The sequence below is a fragment of the Lissotriton vulgaris genome, chromosome 5 (assembly GCF_964263255.1).
Source record: "Lissotriton vulgaris chromosome 5, aLisVul1.2, whole genome shotgun sequence".
Lineage (NCBI taxonomy): Eukaryota > Metazoa > Chordata > Amphibia > Caudata > Salamandridae > Lissotriton > Lissotriton vulgaris.
The window spans coordinates 85,889,628-85,915,065 of NC_141693.1; the positions used below are offsets into that span (position 1 = coordinate 85,889,628).

General features: G+C 46.3%; 1 protein-coding gene across 1 annotated transcript in view; it reads left to right on the plus strand.

Moving 5' to 3' along the window:
* The window catches only part of NR6A1 (nuclear receptor subfamily 6 group A member 1), a 209,549-nt gene that overhangs the window by 103,399 nt on the left and 80,712 nt on the right, over nucleotides 1–25,438 (plus strand). The window contains exons 6-8 of the mRNA XM_086919335.1: nucleotides 3,825–3,982; nucleotides 5,511–5,738; nucleotides 8,219–8,473. Coding sequence (XP_086775461.1) covers nucleotides 3,825–3,982; nucleotides 5,511–5,738; nucleotides 8,219–8,473 — 641 coding nt within the window. The remainder of the gene's footprint in view (nucleotides 1–3,824; nucleotides 3,983–5,510; nucleotides 5,739–8,218; nucleotides 8,474–25,438) is intronic.

A 25,438-nucleotide genomic window follows, 5' to 3' on the forward strand; every position in this document is an offset into this window, starting at 1 on the left:
TAAAATTGCAAAGGAATGTGATATATATACAGATGCAGGTCAGGTAACCTATTGTCAGGAGAATGTTCTGCTTAATGAAAGGGGAATGTTGAATCCATATGTGTCCAGTATGAAACATTCAAATACAGTTAAAACAGTAATAAGGGCCAGTGGTGTAAATATACTTACATAGCTCCCAGATGCGCAACTACAGTCAAATTTCGGGGTGGGGGTAGATTCTTCCAGCAATCGGCAGAATGGAGATGCAGGGGTTCTAAGAAGGGGTGAAAACAAGAAAGCCTTGTTAAGTAAAATGTTCTTGTACAGACCTGTGAAGTACTCAGGTGCGACTGCAGTAAGACAGACGCCAGAGCACAAAAGCTTCTCTCCCCCCACGTGAACCAGGCAGGGGGCCTGGTGTTTCTCTGGCCCTTTGGTCTTTCACACCTCAGCTCCCCATTCTCTTGTCTGTCTTCACCCCCTGAACTCTGTGTTGCACTAAATATTGTCAGAAGAGGTTGTATCGCAAATGGTGCTCATGATTTGTTAGACTTGTTTAATAAGAATGTGCTGACAATCTGCAAGTGCTGTGAAAGGCTGACATTGTGCCCTTTCGAACCTCACAATACACCTTGCATCCCCATCAGCCCCAAAGTTGAATAATGGTGGTTGCTCGGGCAAACACAGATAGGTCATAAGAGCAGGCAGATAACCTTTCAATGTATCCACTGCTAGACCTTGCTGAGCTAATGCAAGAACAAACCAGAAAAATGTCTTATAAGTGGTTAAAGGCATGGGGGTCCTGCTCACCAATGCTTGTGGAAGGTGAGCTGGCAGTGGGGACTTGCAGGAGCGCAGGGCTCTGCCTGGTGCTCGGAGGCCTACCTGGGGCAAACTGTTGCGGACTCGCTGGTGTGATGCTGGTGACTGCTGCTTCGGCGCGTGGGTTGGTATGCTCAGCGCGGGGTGAGAGGGGTGGCAGGGCCCTGCTGAACCCATAAAATACAAATTTTAAAAACCAGGAGGTGAGCCTGCAGAAGCGCCGTAATTTTCGTCAGTACTATAACAAAAAGGCCAACCCTGTCCTCCCTCCGCTATTCTACCCCTGCTTGTAAGGTACAGGGGGCATCAAAGCTCACGATTCTGTAACAATTTTAAAGTGCGACAAAACACACACTTCCACTTACCGGCTGGGCCTTAGAGCACTTGCAGCACTGGCGGTCGTCCTCTGGTCGTCTTCTTGTCGTCGTGCGGAACTGGAGTATGCTGCGGTGTGTGGGGCTAGACAAAGTGCGGACAGCATTTTCAATGGGACCTGGCCCCCCAACCAACCTTGCCAACCAATGTGTCTCCCCAAATTTAATGGGGGTGACACACATTCCAAACTGCTTTGTTCTCGGCCTGAAATGCGTTGACTCCATCAAGTGGCCAAGTGGTGCAATAGCAATGAAAATCAGTGACACTCGGATTAAACCGGGTCAGCTGATTTTCACACCGGTAGTGTATTGTCGGGCAGATTCGGTTTTAACCGAATTCCGGACAGCCTACTGTCAGGTGCCCCACAAGTCTTACCTTGGCTTGTGACGCAATTCCGCAGAGACGACAAGAGCACCCGTCCCTGTACCCACCTGACCCTCGTGGAAAGCGAAACTCAACAGGGATGAGATGGACGCAGGGATGGGAGCCAGGGTGAAGGGGTAGTGGATAGCGTAGAGCTGGAAGGGGCGTCTGGGTGTTAGCTGGAAACCAACGGAGACAGTTCAGAAACAGAGTCAGACCCGGAAAGGAACCACCCCCCACAGACACACACGGACTTTGTCACCCTCTGAAGACTCACCAATGCTTCCGGAAAGAAAGTCCCCAGATGAGAGCACCTCCGGATTTGAATTGCAATGGTAAGGCGCTCCTGCGCATTGCAGTTTAAATCCAAAACTAAAAGAAAGCGCTCCTGCGCGTTCACCCAAGCTAAAACAAAAGAGTGCGCTCCTGCGCAAGTAACAGTAACTGGAACCCAGTCACTTCCCCAGTTGCATCCCTTTGGCGCTCCTGCGCGGTGGGATACTGTAGTAATAAACACACAAAGCAACCAAAGTCCTCTTAACACCCTCAATGCGCTCCTGCGCGATAAGGGTTAAGGCAAACAAAGAAACGGCACGTTCCTGGAACCCCCAGGAGAAGGCACGAACAAGCGTCAGTGAGGGACGCGGACGTGAGGCAGGGTTGCGCTCCAGCGCGGTTTGCCTTCTCAGTCCAAGAAGAGTGAAAGGTATAACTCCTACGAGTGGCTGACGTAACAGCCAAGCAGCGCTCCAGCGCGGCTTGTCTCTGGCAAGGCTGGTCTCAGCAACAGGATACCCAGCCTGGAATACGGAATCCGAAGCACCCAGCCGGCGGGAAACGCGATGTTTAAGCGTTTTCCCCCGGAAGTGCTTCTGTGCTCTGCTGCCCGGAAACTAGACCGGGTACTCTACTTCCGACCGGAAGTGAGTATTCCGGCCGCCCGTGTATGTGTGGGGAAATGGCCGGCCGCGGCAATGCCGCGAACCGTGACACCTACCTGTAACTAATAACCACAATAAGTGGCATATACATATATATGTATATATTACGGTTATTTTAAACCATAAAAACAGATCACAAAATTAATGTGGACAGCAGACTATGTAAGTGTTGCTGCTTCAATGTACATATCGGTATTTATATTGAGGGGTTTAATCAAGCAAAGAGAACTTTACCATGCATCATGTGTGTGTGTATGTGTGTATATATATGTGTGTGTGTATATATATGTATATATATATATATTTATTTACATTTTGCAATCCCTTCTGTTCTTCCATCGCTCCTCTGTCTCATCTCAAAACTTTCTGGCTTCTATGTAGTCCCTATCATCCTTCTCAAACTTTCACCCCTCCGTTTTCGACATTTCACCTAACTAACAAGCACACACAACCACTACTTACAAAACAAACTTACTTTTTCCCCTTTTTCAAATCCGTTCCGGTCATTGTGTCCCCACTCCAAACTCCCCCTTATGCACATCCATTCCTATCATTCTATCTGTACACCTAACTGTACTAAACACGCATGAGCACTAACCTACAACAACTAATGTATAAGACAAAAGAGTTTACTAACCCACTAACTACCAATATTGGGTTCCGGAGTAGCGTGCTACTCACCGAAAAGGTGCTTCAATGCCTCACCAGGGGTTGTAAGCACTATATAAAAACATTCACAATTGCAATTTACAAATCACTTAGGCCCCTATGTATCAAGACATTTCACAGCAGACACAAATTGGGAAAACCCTTCGATACGTCAGGCCCCTAGAAGAGCAGCCACTGTTGACATATATCAATTACCTACCCAGGGTCCTCTTCAAGCTTGCTTACTAGTAACTATTGTAAGTATCTTTTTTTTTTACAAGACACAAATGGTTGTGCTTACTAAATCGATAGCCTCAATATAAACTGCTCTATCAGATCCAGCTATTTCCTGAAAGAGCGATACCAAACCCCTCTTCACCTGTCCGGGCACGCTCCCATCTCACACAGGAAATGTCCTATAATGTTAGAAGGGCTCCCTCCGACTCCTGTAGATCTCAGTAGTCTACCGGTGTGGGTCTCCCATTTCCTTCCCATGGCTCTAGTGCTGCCTGCAGGAGGGGAGGGCCCCTGGACAATGGGGAGGTGGAAATGGGTTTTTAGTGACTCCTTAAATTTGATGCGATTTCCTTGAAAGGGATTCCAATGTTTGTGGGCTTGTGTTGTGAAGCATCAATGTTGCCAGTTTTGGTGGCAAATATTTATGTGAAATGCATTAAAATCTTTCTTCCTCCACAGATATCCGAGGAGGAAATTGAACGAATTATGACTGGGCAGGAGTTTGAGGAGGATGCAAACATCTCATGGAGCAACAACGGGGACAGTGACCACAGTTCCCCCGGCAATGGGGTGTCGGAGAGCAACCAACCCTCACCTGTTTCGACCCCTTCCTCAAGGTGGGAGCCTCGATTCAAAGAACTGCAGTACAATATTGTTTTAGAGGACATGCATTTACATAAATTCGGTTTAAGGCACAAATTAGTGCTATTGTTGGCTTAGTTCCTTGAGTGCATTGCTTTCCTGTGTGTGGCCATAAAGAGAGACTGTCAAAGAGTTTCCATTGGTCACTATCTTCTCCCCTGTGGCTATGCATGAACAAGCATATCTAAAGGGATATATTTGTGTTGCAGGTGTAGGCAGAGGTACGCATGGCTAAACCATGCGTGCCTCTACTACGTGGCCCCAACAATCAATGCGTCTAAACAACGCATTCCTTTACCACACATGCCTTTACCATGCTATTTCGTGGTAAATGCATGACTGGTAAAGATCAAGGCCCAACCCCCCTGGAGCCCTAAACACTACCCAAGTCCCCTGAGCCTGAAAAACGACCCTGACCACCCTGACCCTAAACACTACCCCGATTACCCTGAGCCCTAAACACTACCCGGAACCCCCAGTCTTAAAAACGACCCCACCCCTGAGCCCTAAAAACTACCCTTGACCCCCCTCTGAGCTCTAAAAACTACCCCAACCCTTAAAAGCGCCCCCTCCCCCAAACCCGGCCCCAGCCTCACTTACCTCACCGCGTCCTCTCCCAATCCTTCCTGTTCCTGGCCCACCTCAGCCTCTAAATCGAGCACTGTTTGAGTGGTTAAGGCACATGCATGGCTCAGGCATGCGTGGTTAAGGCATGCATGGTGGAGCTTGCGGGGAAATGGCACACGCGGCTCTACACACTTTGTAAAGGCTGTTTCTCTTGTAATGCTTATGCATGCAATTATTGTCAGCTGCTTTCAAATTATTTGCTCCTGGTGCTTAGGCATTCATATCCTTTCACCAAGTATCAACTTATCTTACCTTATGCAGATGCTACAAAATGTTCTCCTCGGTCAGAGAGAGAGCACCCACTCTTTGTTCACCTTTCACATATAGTCTCAGTCAAGCGTTCAGAAAAAATGAAGCATCGGTGAAGGACCCAACTGCGGCCTCCATTTAAAAAAAAAAAAAAAAGGGAATATAAGTACTGATGGGTGGATACACATTCTGCTGTAATGAATGACCTCCAACCAATCATGACTTCTCTTACTTGTTTTTACTTGTAACATGTAGGTATAATTTGAAAACATTTTGGAATGACAGTAAATGTTTTATGAACCATGCTTATACGTACAAACATAAGGCGACGGAATTCTATTATTTAATTGACGTATTTGTAAAAAGATTTGAGTTTGCCACTGAATTGATGCAATTAACACTAGCCAGAGCAATGCAGATAGCACACACAAACTCAAAGACCTGGAAAGAGAGCACTCTGAAACATACTTTTCAAACATCTAATTACATTTTGAGGTTTTGCTGTAGAGTGTCCACTTGTGAACATGATGGTTTTTATGCTGTGCTATTATGAGGGTATAACAGATATCAAAGCAGGTTATCACCGTGCACGCTCTGGCTTACTCTGTTCTATTTCTTCTCATTTAGTAGGTCTGTGGAGCTGAACGGATACACTGCACTCAGGGACCAGTACATGGGGACACCCGTGTCCGCGCACTACCAGTATCTACCGCACCTTTATAGCTACTCGACCCACACAGGACTGCTGCCACCCCAAGCGCGGACCCTGGACCCCCAGTCGGTGATGCTAATTAATCAGTTAGTAGCAGCCGAAAACCTGGAGCCCCTCGGAACCCCCATGCTTATTGAAGACGGGTAAGTAAAGGTCCTAGTTTGTCTTGTCCTGTGCAATGCTTAGTTTGAACTGGTGGGCTCCAGTGCTCGGCACCAGCATTCAGTTGTCAGCTGCGGCTGTTATGAATGTCTGCCACATGGTGGCGCTGTTTGTCTAATTGTGAGACGAGCACAACATCCGTTGTTTATTAATTCATTATGCGTTAAAAAATTATTAATACCTGCTGCCAACGCCATTCTTTTAGCTTTGTATACCAGGAATAGTCAGATTTGTCACAGCTGTAGGAGTGTGATAGTTAGTAGATGTGTTGTTACTGTAGTTGGCAGCTCTGACAGTTGAAATGTGCAGTGCAGGCGGAAGTGACCTGATGAGGGCCTTGGCACTTTTTTTTTTTTTTTTACAACTCCGGTACCACTCCTGTGTATGTTTTCCATAAAAGTACATGTGGTGTGCTTCATACGGAAACTCTGGGCCCAGCTACACTGCCTGTTTCACTTGTTGGCATCCATGACTCAGCACAGATAAACTACAGCTCACAATGTTTTCCAATAACAAGAAGGGTCCTTTCCCCACCCTAATAAAGGGGGACTTTAGTAATATTTGCCTAAAAATATTGGCTCACACTACACGAATTGGTATTCGTGCTAGTTGGGTGCACATTGTTAGCATTTTTTTTTTTTTTTGCTTGCTATGACAAATGGCAAAACGCACTGCTGGCAGCAGCGTGTCCATACTTGACCAACAGCAATTTGTTGAACGCTCCGAATTGGTGTTAATGTACTAAAGGCACAAAGACATTTCGTGCCGGTTTTTGCACTAGCACCTTGGATTAGAGCATCTTCTTCAAAGGGCGAATCCTGCATCCCTGTCAATCACCGACGGCAGCACGCATCCCAGAATGTTCCTTTGTTCAAAGCTGTCAGTTGAGATCTACTGTGACATCATTCACCAGACGCCCCTTTAATGTTTGATGACCAATCTTGACCGAGCTTGCAGAAAACGAACAAGGGTGCTGAAATAAACTCCACTCAAATTCACACAGCAACCCCGACATTTCATTCAAACAAGAATGTTTGATCTTCGGAAATGATAGTGTCTAAAATAAGAACTATCTGCACAAACTATAATCAAGTTTTACTAGTTAACTCGGGTAGGTTGCAGAGGAACACTTTGCCTTGTAGGCTTGTAAATAAATACTGTGCTCTCACCTCCAAAAATGGGTGTTGGTTGTCTCATTAGTAGCACGTGTAGTATGGATGGCTCGATGGCAGAGTGACCGCTTTCTTTCTTCCACTAGATGTCGCCCTCCCCCATAGAAATAGTGATACCGTTGTAAAGGACCCGTGCGTTCAGCAGTTAGAGAGTACCTTAGTGCAGCAGCGTGTTTTTAAAGGCTGGCACAGAGATGGTGTTAGCTGTTAAGCTAGATTCAGGTTTTCCAAAAATCCATAGACATGATATGAAGTGCCTCTTTCAATACGCTATCAGAATATTGCAAGTCAACATCAAGGAGTTCTGTGAGCATATAGTTAGGGTGACCAGAATTTTAAAGCCAAAAAACGGGATATTTCACAAAAATATAAGGACTACAATTTCATTTCAAGCGATGAGAGCTCTCCTCAGCCGAGAATTACAGAACAGGCAGTAAGAACATACATAAAATGCAATTTTTTAAGCCCAGTAGCTTGCCTGTTAATTAAATTGCCTTCTTGAAACTACTGCTAACTATCCCTGCTTTGTAAAACATAAAAAACACCTCCCACCGTTTTCAGTCGACCCTCTAAAAATGGGGACATGAGCTAAATTTCTTGAAATTTGCTGGGACAGCTGGTTAAAAACAGGGACTGTCCTGGCAAAATGTGGACGCCTGGTCACCCTACATAGTGGAACAAAGGCTTAAATGTACTCCAGCCCAGTCTTGGAGTAAGTCCAGCACTACACATGGCCAACCAAGGGTATTGCAAAAGATTCCTATAGAAAACAGGAGAGGCTGGAAATTAAACTTAAACCCCCATCGAAATTGATGTATGTCTGTCCAGTGCTGTTTCAGACTTAGGGTGCTGCGTACATTATGCAAAAAGAAGTCTGCGTTTCTGTAGAACTGCCCCCCACCCATCACAACGCATCATTTTGGGGAAATGGTTGCTGCTCCCACACCAAAGCAGTTTAAAAAGTATTTTTATACACAACATGAATTAAAAAAAAATTGAGAGAGTTCTTGGGAAGTCACTGCAGAAGGGACCATCTGAATTAAACGATTACCCTTAATTTTCTCTTTACCCTCTCTATCATCAATAGGTCTTAATTTAGGACCTGCTCTATCCCAGTAAAATCTGCCCTTTTTTTATTATTTTTTTAGCTGCCCCGCTCCCCGAATTCTCTATATTGTGGAATTTTTTTCGGTATTTCTTGCTTTTGGTGTTAATGCTTCGGCTGTGAAAGATAATTGAATGCACAAGTGAACTAATACTAAAAAGGAACCCTTCTGTGTCCGTTTCAGGTATAAAGTAACTCAAACCGAGCTGTTTGCATTACTCTGCCGCCTGGCCGACGAGCTGCTCTTCAGACAGATTGCTTGGATCAAGAAGCTGCCTTTCTTCTGCGAACTCTCAATCAAGGACTACACGTGCCTGCTCAGCTCCACTTGGCAGGAGCTGATACTGCTGTCTTCACTGACCGTCTATAGCAAGCAGATCTTTGGGGACCTTGCCGACGTCACCTCCAAGTATACACCCTCTGACGAGGAACTGCACAGGTGAGAAGTGGCGCGAGCCACCAAATGCTCGCTCGTTGGCCTGCTGCTTATGCTGGGCTGGCGGCTACGAGAGGCTTTCGGACTCAAGAGTGTGCTGTGAAAAGATAAGGTAGTTGAAGTACTTTTAGGGTGTGCTTGTTATGTAACAATGAGCACATATTTTAAAGCTTATGGACATATACTCAGGGTCACTGGAATTCTGTGGCAAGGGAGGACCAAATTATGCAGCAGGGTTCACTAAATTATGCAGTAATGAAATTGCATAGTATGCAGCGTAATATGGAGCATGTTGCTATAGTATCACTTCATTGTTTTGTCATTTTTAGGTCTCGCCTCTCAATGCGCATGCGCATTGAGCGGAGCGAGACTATAGGGGCTTAAACAAGACTACCTAGACTGGCGATTTGATGCTGTGCCCGTGCGCTTTTAGGTCAATGCGCAAGCGCATTGACCTAAAATGCGCGTGCACATCATCAAATCGCCAGCCATCTGTTCCCCAGCAGCTCTTCCCGCTCCACCCCACAAGCTTCCCCCAGCGTGCGCTCTGCCTTAGCCGCAATCCTCCCACTCCTTTGAAGTGAAGCTTAGCTTCAATTCAAAGGCCCCTGCTGCTTCACACTATTCACAGTCCGCTCCGCCCCCTGCTGTGGCCGTGTCGCATTTCTCCTCCCCCCTCCCCACAGCAATGCCCTCCGTCTTGTTATCACAAGTCATCTAAGGTGAAAACATGATGGTCTCAATGTAAAGACTGTTGAACAATATTTTCTTGGTGGGTGAAGTAGCCTTTATAGTTGAATTTTAGGACTATTAATATACGTTGACACTTAAGGACCAAAGAACGATATAAATATCTAAACACTACACCCCCACTATCATAGCTATGTTGCTCCTGGCACCAACCAAGCCTACATTCACAGCTTTGTGAGCTGCATCTAAGATTTAACTCTCCAAAACCCAAGCAACCTTGGTAGAACAGTGATAACAAGTAAGTGCCTCAGTAGTCTACCTCAGTGTACGATATTACACTTTACAGAAACAGGCTATCTGCAAAAAAAGCTTTCACTCCATTTATACAGTTGATACTTTTAGGTATTTAGTAATGCAAATGCATATAAAGCGTCTTTGTGCACAAGTGGCTTCGTAAATATGAGAACTGAGAATTTACTTTTTACACTGGAGGTGGGGCAGAACCAGAAAATAAAATTACACGCATCTGGGACAAAAGGGGGAAAGGAAAATAAACGTTGAAATGTCATTCTAATGAATGTCAACCTTTTCATTTAAGTATGAAGGCCAAAAAATGGGCTAATTACTGAAAGGCTGCACGATCAAAGTCACCTGCTCCACGTAGAGACCGAGAAAAAAATACACTCGATGGGTTAAGAGATTTTTTCTCATTGTAATTGCATGTGCACAAACCCCGCCCATCGTTCTACAGGGCGTACCATATTAACTTAAACTACCGACACAAAAGTGACATCCGCTGTTATAAATGAAGGATTCTTTAATAGACGTCTGCAAGTTCCGAGCAGCAGTCACGAGATTGACAGTGACCGCACATACTTCGCAAAATGCAGTGTTCCCATATCATTAAAGTATACAATATTTTAGGAGATACTGAAGAGGCAACCACGTGTAATATTTTAAATTTGATCAACGCAGTATGTAATCAAAATAGAAAGAATCCGAGCACAGACTTGAGCAGCCAGTGCCAGGCCTGTCCACACCAATTAGAGGGGTCGGACTGCACATGACCTTCCCCGTCCCCCCCTCCCTAAAACTCGGCCAGCTGCGGTTGCAGGTTTTCCATAACCCCAATGCTAGATTGCGGGGTTACTGGCGAGGATAAGTGGAAAGGTAGAGCAAGAGAAGAGGGATAAGTCTGCGTACTCTGTACACCCATGTCGAATCCTTACTTGAGCTGTGTATGTTAAAAAAAAATATATGCGAATATATTTTTTACAAAGGGTGTTCCAGGCGTTGTGCGGGTTCCTTGTATGCCCAGCGGGCCGCGGCTAACATCTTAATGCCCGATGTACACAGAAGGTCTTGCTGTCCAATACGTGTGTCCACATACAAGTCGAGCGAGTAGCCGCTCGTCACACGCCGGTAGGATTAGAGGCAGACTGCTTGGTCTTACCAATGTTTCGCATACCAAGAATGCAGTATAGTCCGATATAAACACCAACCCTACCTCTTTGTTGAGGTCCCCTAATCGGTGCTTACTGTGCACAAAAACACACCTCAAGTTCAGATGAAGTGCACTCGTTCCATAAATATTAACCCACATAGGTCCCTCCGTGGTGGCTGACGGTCCCTGTTAACCCCTCACCTGCGCTGCGATCCCAGCTGCCACTCCGGCTCCACAGCTGCAGAGACAGACCCCCTCGCCCGTGCACAGCCTCACACCCTCACCCCCCCTCACAACCCTCTCAGCCTCACACCCTCACCCTCACACACCCTCACACCCCCTCACCCCCTCACCCTCGCACCATCACCCCCCTCACCCTCACACACCCTTGCCCTCATCCCCTCACCCTCACACACCCTCAGTCACCCTCACACCCTCACCCTCACCCTCAAACCCCCTAACCCTCACCCCCTCACACACCCTCACTCACCCTCACACACCCTCACCCTCACACACCCTCACACACCCTCACCCTCACACCCCCTCACTCACCCTCACACCCCCTCACTCTCACACCCCCTCACCCTCACACCACTCAGTGCTACAACACATATTGTGTTACAATAGGTGTCACATTTACGAAAGATAAAACTATTGGCATTGTAAATAACAAATCTATTAATTTCGCTATTTTCAAAACAAGCACATAAATAAAAAATGTGTCCTTTACAATACCAATAGCTCAAACTTTCCTAATGCGAGGCCTATTGCATTGCTGTGCTTCTCTCCCCTGCTAGACTCTCCTGCTCTCTAGAGATGTGGCCTAACAACCAGAGCTGCCATCTAAGTCACGTAAACACAAAACATGTTGCATTCAAAATGCTATAGGTGTCACATTCGCGAAAGTTTTAACTATTGGCATTGTAAATGACAAAGCTATCAATTTAGCTATTTTAAAAACCAACAAATAAATAAAATATTTGTCATTTACAAGACCAGTAGCTCCAACTTTTCTAATGCGAGACCTATTGCATTTCCAATGCTTGTTACATGTTAACACTATCAGGACTAAAGTTTCACCTTATTAGTACTAGTTTGACACCCATATACATCAATATGCAACTGAAAGGGGAGAGAATGTGGCCTAACGGCTTGGGAGGTCGAACTCGGAGCTGGGGAACTGGGTTCGAATCTCTGCAGGGACGCTCAACATTCTGTGATTCTGGGCAAATCACTTAATCTCCCTGTGCCTGATAAAAAAATGAGTGTCCGTTTGTAACGTAACTGGTGCTTGTGTAAAGTGCTCTGATACTTTTGGGCCTAGTTTGCACCATATAAAACTCCACGCACAAAAATAAGAAAGGTAAACTATCAACCTTTGCTAAGTGCCTTCTGCTGTACGTCAACAAACTGTCACATTTCTAGTAACTTTTTATCCGTTTGAGGTGGAAACAAAAAATGTATTTTGTTAAAATTTGCAAATTATGCGACGGATGATGGATTAGGTGGTAAATGCGACAAAATGCTGAGGCTGTAGAATTGCATAATTGTAGCGGCCCTGCCTTTCCCTGTGAGATGGTACAAAAGGGGGTGGTGATGGACGGAGCATCTGAATCAATCAAACACTCACACCCAGTCAAAAGATCTGGGTTTAATCCATCACCGTTCTTTAGCTCACTCTGCCAACCCAGTTCAGACATCTGAACTGGGGTGGCAGAGTGGGCTAAAGAATGGTGATGGATTAAGCCCAGATCTTTTGACTGGGTGTGAGTGTTAGATTGATTCAGATGCTCCGTCCATCACCACCCCCTTTTGTACCGCTTTCCCTGTGAGATGTCACATATTTGGACCAAGGCATTATCTATGGAGCACGAAAAATTAGCAACAAGTGATAGAATGTGGAGACTTTTATATTGTAACTGGCTGTCTCCTGTCCTTTTAGGGTTTTTCATGCTTTGCAAGTACTTTTGGAATTGGGTTTAGCCTCCACCCAAGCGTTAGTGAGATGCCTTGAAGCATTATGGTGCCATTTATGCTATCCAATAAAAAGATAGTGTCTTCCAGTGGGATAGATTTCATGTATCATTATGGGGCCATTGATGCCATCCACGAGTGGGACTTGAAATATTATGGGGCATAGATGCTATCCATGTGTGTGAGACTCCATTAAATATGATGGGGCCGTTGATGCTAATCACGAATCTGACTGTCTTCCAGTGTATTAGAGTCTATTTACGTGAGTGAGGCCATTGACCCTTTCCAAGAGTCTTACTGCCTTCGTGTGTAACACCCCTTAAATATTTTGGGACCATTGATGTTGTTCACTCCTTCTATCGCCTTCCAATGGGTGAGAGCTCATGTCAGATTATGAGGCCATTGATGCTGTCAGTCTCACTGCCTTCCACTGTGTAAGGCTCCGTGTAACATTAGGGCGCCATTGATGACACCAACGAGTGTTGCCACCTTCCAGTGTGTGGAACCTGAAGAAATATCATTGGGCCATTGATTTTATGCCCGAGTGTGACCGTCTTCCAGGGTGTGAGACTCCATGTCACATTATGAGGCTCCATATGAGTCTTGACTGTCTTCCAGTGTGTGAGATTATATTTCAGTACATATGGTCTTCGAGTATGCATAGTATCTTCAAATCAATGGCGTAACATTAGCCCTTACAGTCCACATGGTGCGGTGGGACCCCGAGCTCCAAGGGGCCCCACGCGGCATTGTGCACAGGTGGCTGGCCCCTGTCCTGAGAGCTCCTGACTGGGTCAGGAGCGTGGGGGACCCCTCCATGTGCGTTGTAGGAGGACCCCCCTCAAATTTTGCAGCATTCATCTTTTCTGGACTCACACACTGTGCATTATTCTGCCATTTAGTGGTTAGGTCCAGAATACTCCTCATAAACATTTTGTCCCACTCTTTTTGTTTTGTTTTGTTGGTGGGCTTTGACGAACCTCCATTTGGTTTTCCCTTGTGACGTTGTTGTGCTTCATCCAGAAGCTCCCAACTTTGGTCGCCATCTTTTATTTAAAGTTTTATATAGCGCAAACAAGATCTTTGCAGATATCAGAGCGCTTTACAGAAACAGTAGGTAGGATAAACACACTGTTGAAAACCGTATAGGGTAGTAAACGCACAGGAGTATGCACACTAAAACAATCAGGAAGCAATAATATTGAAGCCGTGCAATGACGATTCGAATAAGATTATAGCACCCCAGAGGGTGAGTATACACACTGTTGAAAACAGAATAGTAGGCAGCAGTGAGTGGATTGCAAGTTAGTAAGGCACTCAGGTCATAGTGTACAGCCCTAGTAAACAATCTGGAAAACAAGATAATAAAGCATCCGTGCAGTGATTTTGGTCCAGTAGCAGTCATAAAAGAGTCTAATATAGATAGCTATCAGGTAGCCGATAAACTAGGAACCATGTACTATCATTGTTCCAATGGCATTAGGGTTCAGGTGAACTTGGCCATAAGGATGGCTTTTACCTCTTTCTTGAAGAGTACAGAGGAGGGGATAAGCCTAGTTTCTGGCGGGAGTGCATTCCAGATCTTCCGTTTCTTTTTTCTGTTGTTGGGTCTGGATGCATGCTGAAGGCTCTCCGACAATTAGTAGGAAAATGCTCCCTGAAAAATCGAAATAAGTCCACCGAAAGTCGACCTGCGGAAGGGAACATCTGAAGAAGGCACTGGAGACATTTCATGAGAAGTTTAAGGTATCTCTTCCACAGTTCCGGAGAGTGCATGTCCATGGGGCTCCCTGTGCGTGGTGATAGAGAAGACTCCTTTGCAAGAACTGTGATCGTAAGTTTGCCTAGAAGGACCAGCACCTGGTCTGCAACCTCGGCCTGCCAAAGACAACAATGGCTGCTCAGCATTCACCCTGAAGACCCGTTCGTGGACGTCGACATACAAAGGTGGAAGAAGACATCTGAAACCAAACTAAGAGAACCATCGTCCTTAAAGAACTTACCTGAGTTGCGTAAATCCAACTCTAAAATCTTAAAGGCAGCCTCTGCGTCATAGCACTCAGTGACCGAAGTTTCAACCAGAGAGATGAGTACCCTTGAATCCTTCAAAAAGGACAATGCAGCGGTAAATATCCCTGAGGAATTCCAAGACGTCCAAGGACAGTCAAGGAAAAGATGCTTTGTCAAAACAAGAGAGGTCTGTCAAGATCTGAAAGACACGGTCCACTGACCACTTTGTCTTCAAAAGATTCTTTGTTGTAGAAGAGAAAGCCTGAAAATATTGCCGCCAAACAACAAGCAGCCAAGATAGAGAGAACAAAGAGACAGCTTGGGGCCGAAATGGTGATTCTTCTAGAAAAGAAGAAATACTTTGACGAAAGTCTAAAAGATTTTTGAATCCCTACAAAGACCTCAACAGCAAATGATCAAGGGGCCAAGAATGTTGAAGAAATAGAACCAACATTAACTCCTGAACCTCAAGAAGAACTGGAAGAGGAAATCTTCTATGAAGCAGAGGAGGGACAAACCTACCAGGGTACTGAGGCTTCAGAATACCAGGAGACACAATGGCAGATCCTTGAAACTGATTCACTTGCAAAGGATGTGTATACTTATCCTTCGAGGCCATCACAACCTGACAATATTGGGGTGTACAACCAAGTAATCAAAAAGGCCGCAAACCGATATGGGGTTCAGCTAGAGGAGAAGAAACCTCAATTATGTTTTCTATTAGAAATTCTCCTGCCTACACAATCAAGTAACCAATTTCTCCCTATGCAGCCAAGTGTGTTGGATCAAGGAAATGAGGTTGTTAAAGAACCTGCAACAAGTAGGGCTTAATCCCAGAGCAAAAAAAGAAGTGCAAGCACTCTTCCAAAGATCCAGTCCCAGCAGATACAAGAAAAACATCAAGTGCTAGGAAAAGAGCTAATGTCCCAAGCACAACGGGGCCTCCTCCAGACAAGTAGAGTAAGAGGATGGGAACTGAACCAAACAGTGCTCTGCAGAGTCTTTTAAAAGTGGGGACGACAGAAACAGACCTGGTTGCAACTCCACAGAATGCAAAATACTGAAGCTTTGCATCCAGACAACATTGCCAACAGTTCCTGGGGAATGCATTGTTGATAGATTGGTCAGGGAGATTAGCATACACTATCCAACCCCTCACCCGATACCACTAATTCACATGGTGATCTGCAAATGCAGGATCAGCAGCATGGCCCTGGTACTAACTATGCCACAGGGGGTGAGGAAAACATGGTTCTCAGAACTGATAGAACAATCCAAGGGGGTTATTCACAAAATGCCAGTCAGACAAGATCTGCTATCTGTGCAAAAAAGAAGGGTGCTTCACCCAGGACCAGAGCCTTTAAGCCTGGCAGCCTGGCTCCTGAAGACTTGGGATTTGGACATTTAAATTTACCAAAGAATACAATGGCTGTCCTAAGGGAAGCAAGGAAACCAACACCCATCAATCAATCAATCAAGGGGGCTGTAAAGCGCGCTACTCACCCATGAGGGTCTCAAGGCGCGAGGGCAGCTTCGGATCAGTCGAAGAGCCAGGTCTTGAGGTCCTTCCTGAAAGTGTGCAGGGTCAGGGAGCGTCTGATGTTCACATAAAAAGTGTTATATAGCTACATGGAAAGGATACTCACTTTGGTGTCTTAAAGAAGGTTTATTAAAAAGGAACACGCGAGATAAGACACTGTTTACGTTTTTAACACATCTTCTGGAATATAAACTGACTGATGCATCCCTAAAGGCTCCTTTAGCAGCAATAGTGGCTTACACAAGAGGCTACATTGGGGGAAGTTTTTTTACTGCACCAGTTACTAAGTAGTTCTAGAAGAAGCAAAGAGTATTGTACCTCCAAGAAAGGTACCAGCACCCTCATGAAACTTAAATATAGTGGGCCCGAGTTACAGAACTAACTTACGACAAAATCTTAAACTTACTAGCATTTTTGTATTCACGGAAGGCACTTACTCATTTCGGTATTCACAGAAGTTAGGACTCCTAACTTTAGGATTCCTAAGTGCCTTCTGTGAATACCGAAAGTCTTAAAGTTAGGATTTTTCTCAGTTTAGGAGTAGTAAAGTTAGGACTCTCAACTTTAGGACTCCTAAATTGAGAAAAATCCTAACTTTAAGACTTTCGGTAGTCGCAGAAGGCATTTAGGAGTCCTAAAGTCAGGACTCCTAACTTCTGTGAATACCGAAATGAGTAACGGCCTTCTGTGAATACCAAAATGGTAGTAAGTTTAGGATTTTGTCTTAAGATAGTTCTGTGAATCTGGGCCCAGTGATAATACAGCTTATAAAGGCACCATTTAAACCGTTATACAAGGCTATATTGCAGATGCTCACAGTAAAAACAGCCTTTTTAGTGGCCATTACCTCACTATGCAGAGTTAATTACAAGCACTTCACCTTACAAGAACCTTATTTCCAAGTATAGAAGGGCAGAAATGTCATGAGAACGGACCAACAGTTTATGCCAAAGGTTATAACAGAGTTCCACATGAATCAAAGTATACAGATACCAAGTTTCTTTCAGAAGCCAAGGACACAGGCAGAAAGGACATTACACGCTCCAGACGCAAGATGTGCAGTAATGCTTTACATAGAAAGGACTAAGGCGGAGAGAAAGTCAAAACAGCTCTTTGTGTCATTTGTACTTCGTTTTCTAGGAAGACCAGTTACTAAGAATACAATTGCAAGATGGAACGCTCAGACCATTCAGATGTGCAATAACAATGCAGAAGAGACATTCCAAAAGCCTCCAGGTGCGCATTCAACAAGAAAAAAGGAGCAACCATTGCTTTCCTAGCAAATTATCCATTACAAGACATTTGTATGGCAACTACTTGATTGTCAGTGCACACGTTTTCAAGACACTACTGTGTAGATATTCAGATGAACAATGAGGCACAAGTCGGACAAAGGGTCTTACAACATCTATTTTCAATTCAATGCTCATCTTCAACCCAACCATGACAAGTAACAAACCTCACCAAAAGCGATGCACAGCATGAAAATCCAGAAAAGATCCATCTGCAAAACGTATAGTTTCTTAACCGTCAGTGTAGTTTTGCAGCTTAAAGTATTTTCTGGATTCACAAGCAAACCCACCCCCTCTTCCAAGAACATGAAAGGAGGGAGCAGCATAAAAAAAATGAATCTGAAGATGGCGACCAAAGTTGGGAGCTTCAGGAGGAATCGCGACAACGTCAGAAGGGGACACCAAGTAGAGGTCTGTTGACGTCCACCAACAAAAAATAGAAAGAGTAGAAGGACAGAAAGTTATAAGACAATTCTGGACCCAACCACTAGATGGCGGAATAATGCACAACATGTGAATCCAGGAAATTCTTCAAGCTGCTAAACTACACCGACATGTAAGAAACAATAAGTTTTGTTACACCACTGCTTCAAATGTGAGTTATAAACGTACTGTGAGCAGCCAATTGAACGCACCTACCAATTGAGGCCTGTTCACATGCTCTGTTTGTTGTGGTAAGACTCAGCTTTTGATAGAAGACGAGCCCTGGAGATCACCTTAAGCCAAAGGGATGGTGAACTCCTTTTAAGGCAGAGGTCTTCAAACTGTGGGTCCCGACCCCCAGGGGGGTCCTGGAGTCCTAGGAAGAGGGTCGCAGATTCCCCAGATTTACTTGTCCCTGTAAAAAGACAGCCATCTGCTGTTTTGGGATGGCTAATTGAGATCGTTATCAGCTGTTTGCCTGAATGAAAAGCAAATGCTGGTAATCTGCCAGTGTAAAGGATGCTTGGGAGCAGTTCTGGCTCTTTGTGAAGACAAAGATGTGTGTTGTTTTGAGTTGAAGTGCAAAGAGTTAACTACTGGGCTGAAAAGTTCTTTCTTTTAATTTTGACTGAATTTACACTGCCCTTTGTGCCCCTAAAGAGGTGTTGAAGGGACAGTTATGTAAAAAAAAAACTGCATTACATGTGGTCTGGTATTATTAAAACCTACATTTTGAAAGCACCATTTTATTGTAAAACTATTCACACATTTTGCAGCATTGTATCTTACCCTGTGTGTAATGCAAGTATAAAAAATTGACTTGCATATTCACAGTGCTTTCTGTCACAGCCTGTGACTTTGTAGCACTAAAAATATACATCACTATTCTCAACTGCATCAATCAAGATTTAATTCTGTGGGTCTCTGGTTACACACAGACCTCTGCAGTGCTTTAACTAATAGATGTTTTCCTATGTACTACAGTGCATTTCCCACTGAGCTATAACTTATTTTAGTTATTTTTCATTTACACTGCCCATTATTTTATATGTAGATACCTAAAGGTGAAATACCTAAAAAACGTAAGAATATTTTAGGCTTATTTATGAGAGGCTTGCATCGCCAGAGCATCACTTTTTTTGATGTTCTGGTGGCGCAACCATCTCAACCATACCCATGAGGCAGTGCAAAGTCACCCTGCATAGCTTTGCATTGCCTCATATGGAGTAATCAGTAAGACATAGCAGTGCAAGTCACTGCGTTGCTTTACTCTGTGTCAAGGAGGTATTCCATGGGCTGTGTGTGGGGTTCCCACGCAAAGCCTATGGATTTCGATGCTGCACCATATTTACAAAATCATGTAAACCTGGGGCAGCTCCAAAAACTGACACCTCTCCAGTAGAGGCGTAACAAGGAGAAATGTTCTATGAGAGCTGCATTCTGCAGCTCTCATAGAAATAGGAAAACACCCCTCAGTATTGTTTTCGTGAAGGAAGGTGCCTCTTCCCGTACAAAAACAATTCTGCCTACGGTAGTGCTAGACAGCAATTTGTGAAGGGAAAAGAACTGGAATGCACCGTATTTCATAATAACAGTTTATTCCTGCCCTTTCACATTTGAATTGGGCAGCGCCGCAAGAAGACTTGCAGCGCTGTCCTTCGCCAATTCCTCATAAACAAGGCCCTTTATTTTTAGCTACACCTTTGGCTACACCCCTACACTCAATGACCTTTGGTTTGGATATGCTCATATAATGTTCTAAGTAAACTCCCATTCTATCCTATGGGACAGATAGCCTTTCCATAGTGAAAAATGAAACACACTGTAATTCACTACCAGAAAATGTCACACACACCAGTACATGTCTTACCTATAACATACACAGCACCCTTCCCACAGGGGTACCTTGGGCCTACCTTAGGGATGACTTACGTGTATGAAAAGTGAAGATTAGGGCTTGGCAAGTGGGTGCACTTGCCAGGTCGGCATGGCAGTTACAAACTTCACGCAGACACTGCAGTGGCAGATCTGATAACCATTTTAAGGGCTGCTTGGGTGAGTGGCACAATCAGTACTGCAGGACCACCAGCACCATTTGATTTACAGGTTCTGGCACCCTCAGTGCACTTTACTAGGGACTTACCAGTAAGTCAAACATGAAATCATGGAAACACCAGTCCATAATACAATTTCTAATAGGAGCACTTGCGCTTTAATACTGAACAGCAAAAAGGAAGTGCGCAGAGACACTGAACCAGCAAAAACAGAGTCAAAACTAGGTCAGAAAGGAAAAAAACAAGAGAAACATGCCAAAAGATGGCAGGTATAACAGGGGCATTTATAGTTATCGATATATGTTGATGACGAGAAGAACCAGTTTCTAGAAAATTTTGTCAGAAGGGGGTCCTTACGCCTAAAAAGGTTTGACAAGGGGGTCTCAACATTAAAAAGTTTGAAGACCACTGTTTTAAGGGGAACTGCAGGTAGCCCTGCCTCTGCTTGACGTGTTTTTTTTCCCTCGAAGTGCGGACATTTCTTAGCTAATGTGGGAGGCAGAGAGGGCGGGAGCTAAAGGGTCCTGCGGAAAACTATGTGATACATTTTTTTTCTGAGAAAGGTTCGGTCTTTCAGGCAGAATTGCTAATTTCTGGCTATTGTTCATGGCTCAGTTAAACTATCGCCATGGCTTTAAGTGGGTCAGATCTCACCGATGCAGAGTGTGAGAAGTTGGCCCGATATGCAGCGTTCGCTATTCTAGCGACCACTATGTATCGTTCCAAACGACCCTTATGGTGATTGGTTGTAAGTCAACCTTAGACCAGCTATCCTAGTAGCGTGGATACGAGCAGTCTTCAGGCTAAACTCTAGAGGGCGTGTTAAGCCAGCTGTTATACCATCACATACCCCTTGAACACCTAGTGAAAGGACACCACACAAGTGTTATGAAAATAAACAGTATATTTATTAGAATCACAACAGCCCTGTACTCTTTATGAGGACAGGGTACTAAGCACAGAACAAAAGCTCTTAGAAAATACTTCAAGTGCACAATGAAAACAAGTGCCCGAGGGCACGGAAAGTTTAGTGGTCTCGGGCGGACCCGATAAGGCAAGTCGGAAGCGAGGGACTCGGGACCCTAGAGTAAGGAGGCTATGCAGGCACCGAAATGCCGAAGTTACCTAGCCACGAGGGCTGCGGCTGCACAAGTCTTACAGGCGTCGGGGTCTTCGCTGACGAGCCAGGAGCCGGAAGGAAAGGAGTTGCTGGCCGGCGACCAGTGATGAATAGTTCGTGGTGATCCAAGCCTGGATCAGTGATCGTTGATACCTGAAAGCAGAGGGGACCAAGTTCGTACTACTAGCCAGTAGTCAGAGGGTACCAGGTAGGCACCGGATGGCCGTCACCTCGACTAGGTGAGTGGGCGACGCTAGGCTCTGCAGTCTCACGGACCAGGAGGCGTTGTCGGCGACCAGGATGGAGGTGCGAGCTGTCCCACGAAGGTTGATGCTGTCGGCGTCGCTGGGCCCAGGATTGGGGCAACAAGCCTTGGCAGATTTCAGGGCCACGTGGTGGGCCTAAAATGGCGTCTTGAGTGGACCAGGAGGGTCCAGGGTGCTCCTCTCGGAAAAGGGAGCCAGGGCCGGTCTGGAGCAACCAGACCAGCAGTGTTGGTTGTCGGATGTCGTCAAAGAAGGGCACAAGCCAGCGGCTAGTGACCAGACAACGTGCTGAGCAGCGAGCAGAAGGGCCCCACGCAGATCGTGGAGATGCTGGGAGACTGCACTTCGGTGCTGGAGCTGCTCAGGGTCGGGGCTTCTCGGACCCCAGAGCACTCACCAGAGAATTGCTTCGATGGTCGTGCTGGTTAAGAAAGCGTGCAGGTTTTGATGATGGCCGGTCCCTTGAGGTCTCGTCGCACCCACAGATCTCAGCTGAGCTGACGACGTGGGTAGAGGTCAGAGGTGCCAGGGAAGCCGGTTCTCGTTGAGCTGGGCCGTCGGATCCTTGAGGAAGGACTTGCAGCAAACCGCAGAGTTCTTAGATGGTGCCTGCGGATGCAGGGTGACTACTCCTTAGCCACAAGGGAGAAATCTTGAGAAGAGTCTCGAAGTCCTTTCGTAGAAAGTATTCTTGATTCAAAGATGATCTGATTTGGAAGGGTCCCCGCTCCGGCCTTTATCCTAAAGAAAGGGGTGGGTACATGACTAGGTCATGCCCTAAGGGTGGGACCAGGAAGGGGGGTAGTTACACCCCTCTCCCCCTGCTGGACTTTCCCCAGGTCAGGGGCTGCACGCCCCTGGAACTGGTTCTAGCCGGCAGATGCATAGTGAGCACCGGGGTGACACTCCGCAGTCACCTTCTTGCAAAGCCCTACCTACCCAGAATACACAAACCCTGTCTGGGACGGTGCGAACACCGCCCTTGACAGGAAACCCTTTGTCCAAGCTCTCCTCGCTGGAAGGACTCCCAGCAGCAGGAGGTCAGACTTGTGTCTGTGGTGGCAGCGTCCATTTTGTGGAGCTGAGGCTTCAGTTAACTTTAACCGGGGTTCACAGTTACGCACATGTCGTATCCCTGATACGCGTTATCATGGAACAGCCATTGGGTCTTGGTTCCGCAAGCTGCAACCGGGCTCGGCTCGTGCCAGAGCCCAATTCACACGGTTCCATGCACTCTGCCTTCAGGATTGTCAAAGCCTGCCATAGGAGTGACTGAGAGGAACTCGGGTGTCCATTTTAAGGTTAGGTATAGGGATACTACACCTACAGCAACGGGCGAGTACGCCACGTGGCCCCAGCTGTCGTGCAGCCAGTTGTGTCAGATTTAGATGGCCATCCAGGGGTGGCATAATACATGCTTCAGCCCCTGGTAGGCCCTGGGTACACCGATGCCCTGAGTTACAGGGTCTGACAGGGTGGCCCAGTTCCAATTGGGTAATGCACCTAAGGTACACATATCAATTTAGCGAGAGAACAGCTAGGCTGTGGGTCTGATTGGCAGGCCCACAGCCCGAGAAAGTCGTAAACCAGTGAAACAAAAGCAAAAAGTCCGGGTGATCATAGGATTGCAGACCCTACTCTCCTACATGACCCCCCCCCCCCCCCCAAACGTTGGGACAATAAGCTAACCTTGACCAGGTGAGTCTTCTTGTTCTAAGTGGAAATACCTGGAGAGCCCATCCGCATTGCCATGATCAGTGCCAGGTCTATGCTCCACTGTGAAGTCCATCCCCTGTAGGAAAATGGACCACCTAAGCAGTTTGGGGTTTTCACCCTTCATCTGATTTAGCCATAGGAGGGGCTTATGGTCGGTCTGAATCTTGAAATGAGTGCCAAACAAGTATGGCCTCAGTTTCTTCAGGGCCCACACCACAGCGAAGGCCTCCCTCTCTATAGCTGACCAATTTTTCTCTCTGGGGGTCAGCCGTCTGCTTATAAAAGCAATGGGCTTGTCATTACCATCAAAATTCAGTTGAGATAGAACAGCTCCCACACCCAACTCAGAAGCATCTGTTTGGACAATGAATGGTTTGGAGTAGTCTGGACTCTTGAGGATAGGTGCCGTGCACATGGCCTGTTTTAGGTCATCGAATGCTTTTTGACAGCTCGCTGTCCACTGAACCTTTTTTGGCATTTTCTTACTCGTCAGTTCATTGAGCGGAGTCACAATCGATCCGTAATTCCTGACAAACTTCCGGTAGTAACCAGTCAGGCCCAAGAAAGCTCGAACCTGAGTCTGGGTGGTTGGAGGAGCCCAGTCCCTGATTGACTGTATCTTGCTCTCCAGTGGTTGAACTTGGCCTCCACCGACGAGGTGGCCCAAGTATACAACCTGTGTCTGCCCTATCTGGCACTTAGTAGCCTTGATAGTGAGACCTGCTGCTTGCAGAGCCTCTAACACTTTCCGCAGGTGGACCAGGTGATCCTCCCAGGTGGAGCTAAAGACAGCAATATCGTCAAGATACGCCGCACAGAAGTCATCCAGCCCGGTGAGAACGTGATTCACCAACCGTTGGAAGGTGGCAGGTGCATTTTTCAAACCAAAGGGCATCACCACGAACTGATAATGCCCACCAGGGGTAGAAAATGCGGTCTTAGGCTTGGCGTCCTCAGCTAACCTGATTTGCCAATATCCAGCTGTCAGGTCAAACGTACTTAAGTAGTTGGCCGAAGCCAATCTATCGATAAGCTCGTCTGCCCTTGGTATTGGGTGGGCGTCAGTCTTAGTGACTGCATTGAGACCCCTGTAGTCTACGCAGAACCTCATCTCTTTCTTACCGCCCGGGGTGTGAGGTTTCGGCACTAGAACTACGGGACTAGCCCAAGGGCTATCCGAGGGTTCAATGACTCCCAGCTCCAACATTTTCTACACTTCACTCTTGATGCAGTCTCTAACGTGATCAGGCTGCCGGTAGATTTTACTCTTGACGGGCAAGCTGTCACCAGTGTCAACCTCATGGGTGCACCAATTGGTCTGACTAGGTGTTAGAGAGAACATATGCCGGAAGGATTGAAGAACCTGTTTACAATCCTCCTGTTGATGTTCGGAGTGTAGAAAAAGGTAGGGCTAGGACCTTTTCTCAAGATTTGCCCGGCGCTAACCGCCCTTGTACCATTCAAATTACCAAGCAATGAGGCAGGCGCCGGAGACCAGAAGGCAGGAAACAGAAGTTTATTCCGACGGAGCAGAACACATCAGATCAGACAACAAGGTATCGTCTCGAGGTGCTCTAACAGCCTCTCGGAGGCCTGGCCTCTTATACACTGGTTTATGGCATGTGACCTTCCTTTATTACAATCACAACTTTGTAAGGCAAGAAAAAAAGACATCCCCGTAATCCTCGTGTTAATCCCACCCCCATATACCTTCACAATGGAGGTCCTCAACCTGCTGATAAGAGAGAGGGTCATCACGCAGCTGAGTGTTTCGTCGAGTCTTAGGATGTGTGCGCCTGATCATGTCACAGGGGGTGGGGAGGCCTGGATCAATAGAGGGTCCTTTGAAGGAGAGCGACCTCATACAATAAGGGCAGTAAATGATATCTCTCGGCTTAGGCAATGGCCTCGGACCTGTGTGGACAGTCGGACACGGGGTGAGGGGCCATCAATGGAGTGGTATTCATGCTGCGTGGACAATCCAGCGCAGAGGGGAGGTTTATCAACAGAGGGGCATTCATGGGAGGAGAGGAGGTGTTGGTCAGGCGCTGGCGTGACTCCCAAGGACAGGGTCATGCAGAAGGGTCATGCTCATAAGGAGGAGGGAGGGGGAGCCAGGGTGCGCGGAGGATGCTTGCTGGGTCAGAGGGGCGCGCTGGCGATCGATCGTGGACAGGGAGACCATGATATCTAAAATGGCTGCCGTGCACGTAGTGCATAGGTGACAAGCTGGCGCAGATGATGTTCAGATTGCAAACTAAAATTCCACAGTCCTCCCTTTTAACATGTCTCGCCAACTTGTCAGTTCGGATTTATCCCCATAAGGCCACGTATTTCTACTTCATAGAGGGGGCTCATGTGCTCATTTCGGAAGTCCAAAGTCTTTGGGCACATACAGCTAGAAACAAGGCCGAGCAAAGGTGGCAGACATTGGATACC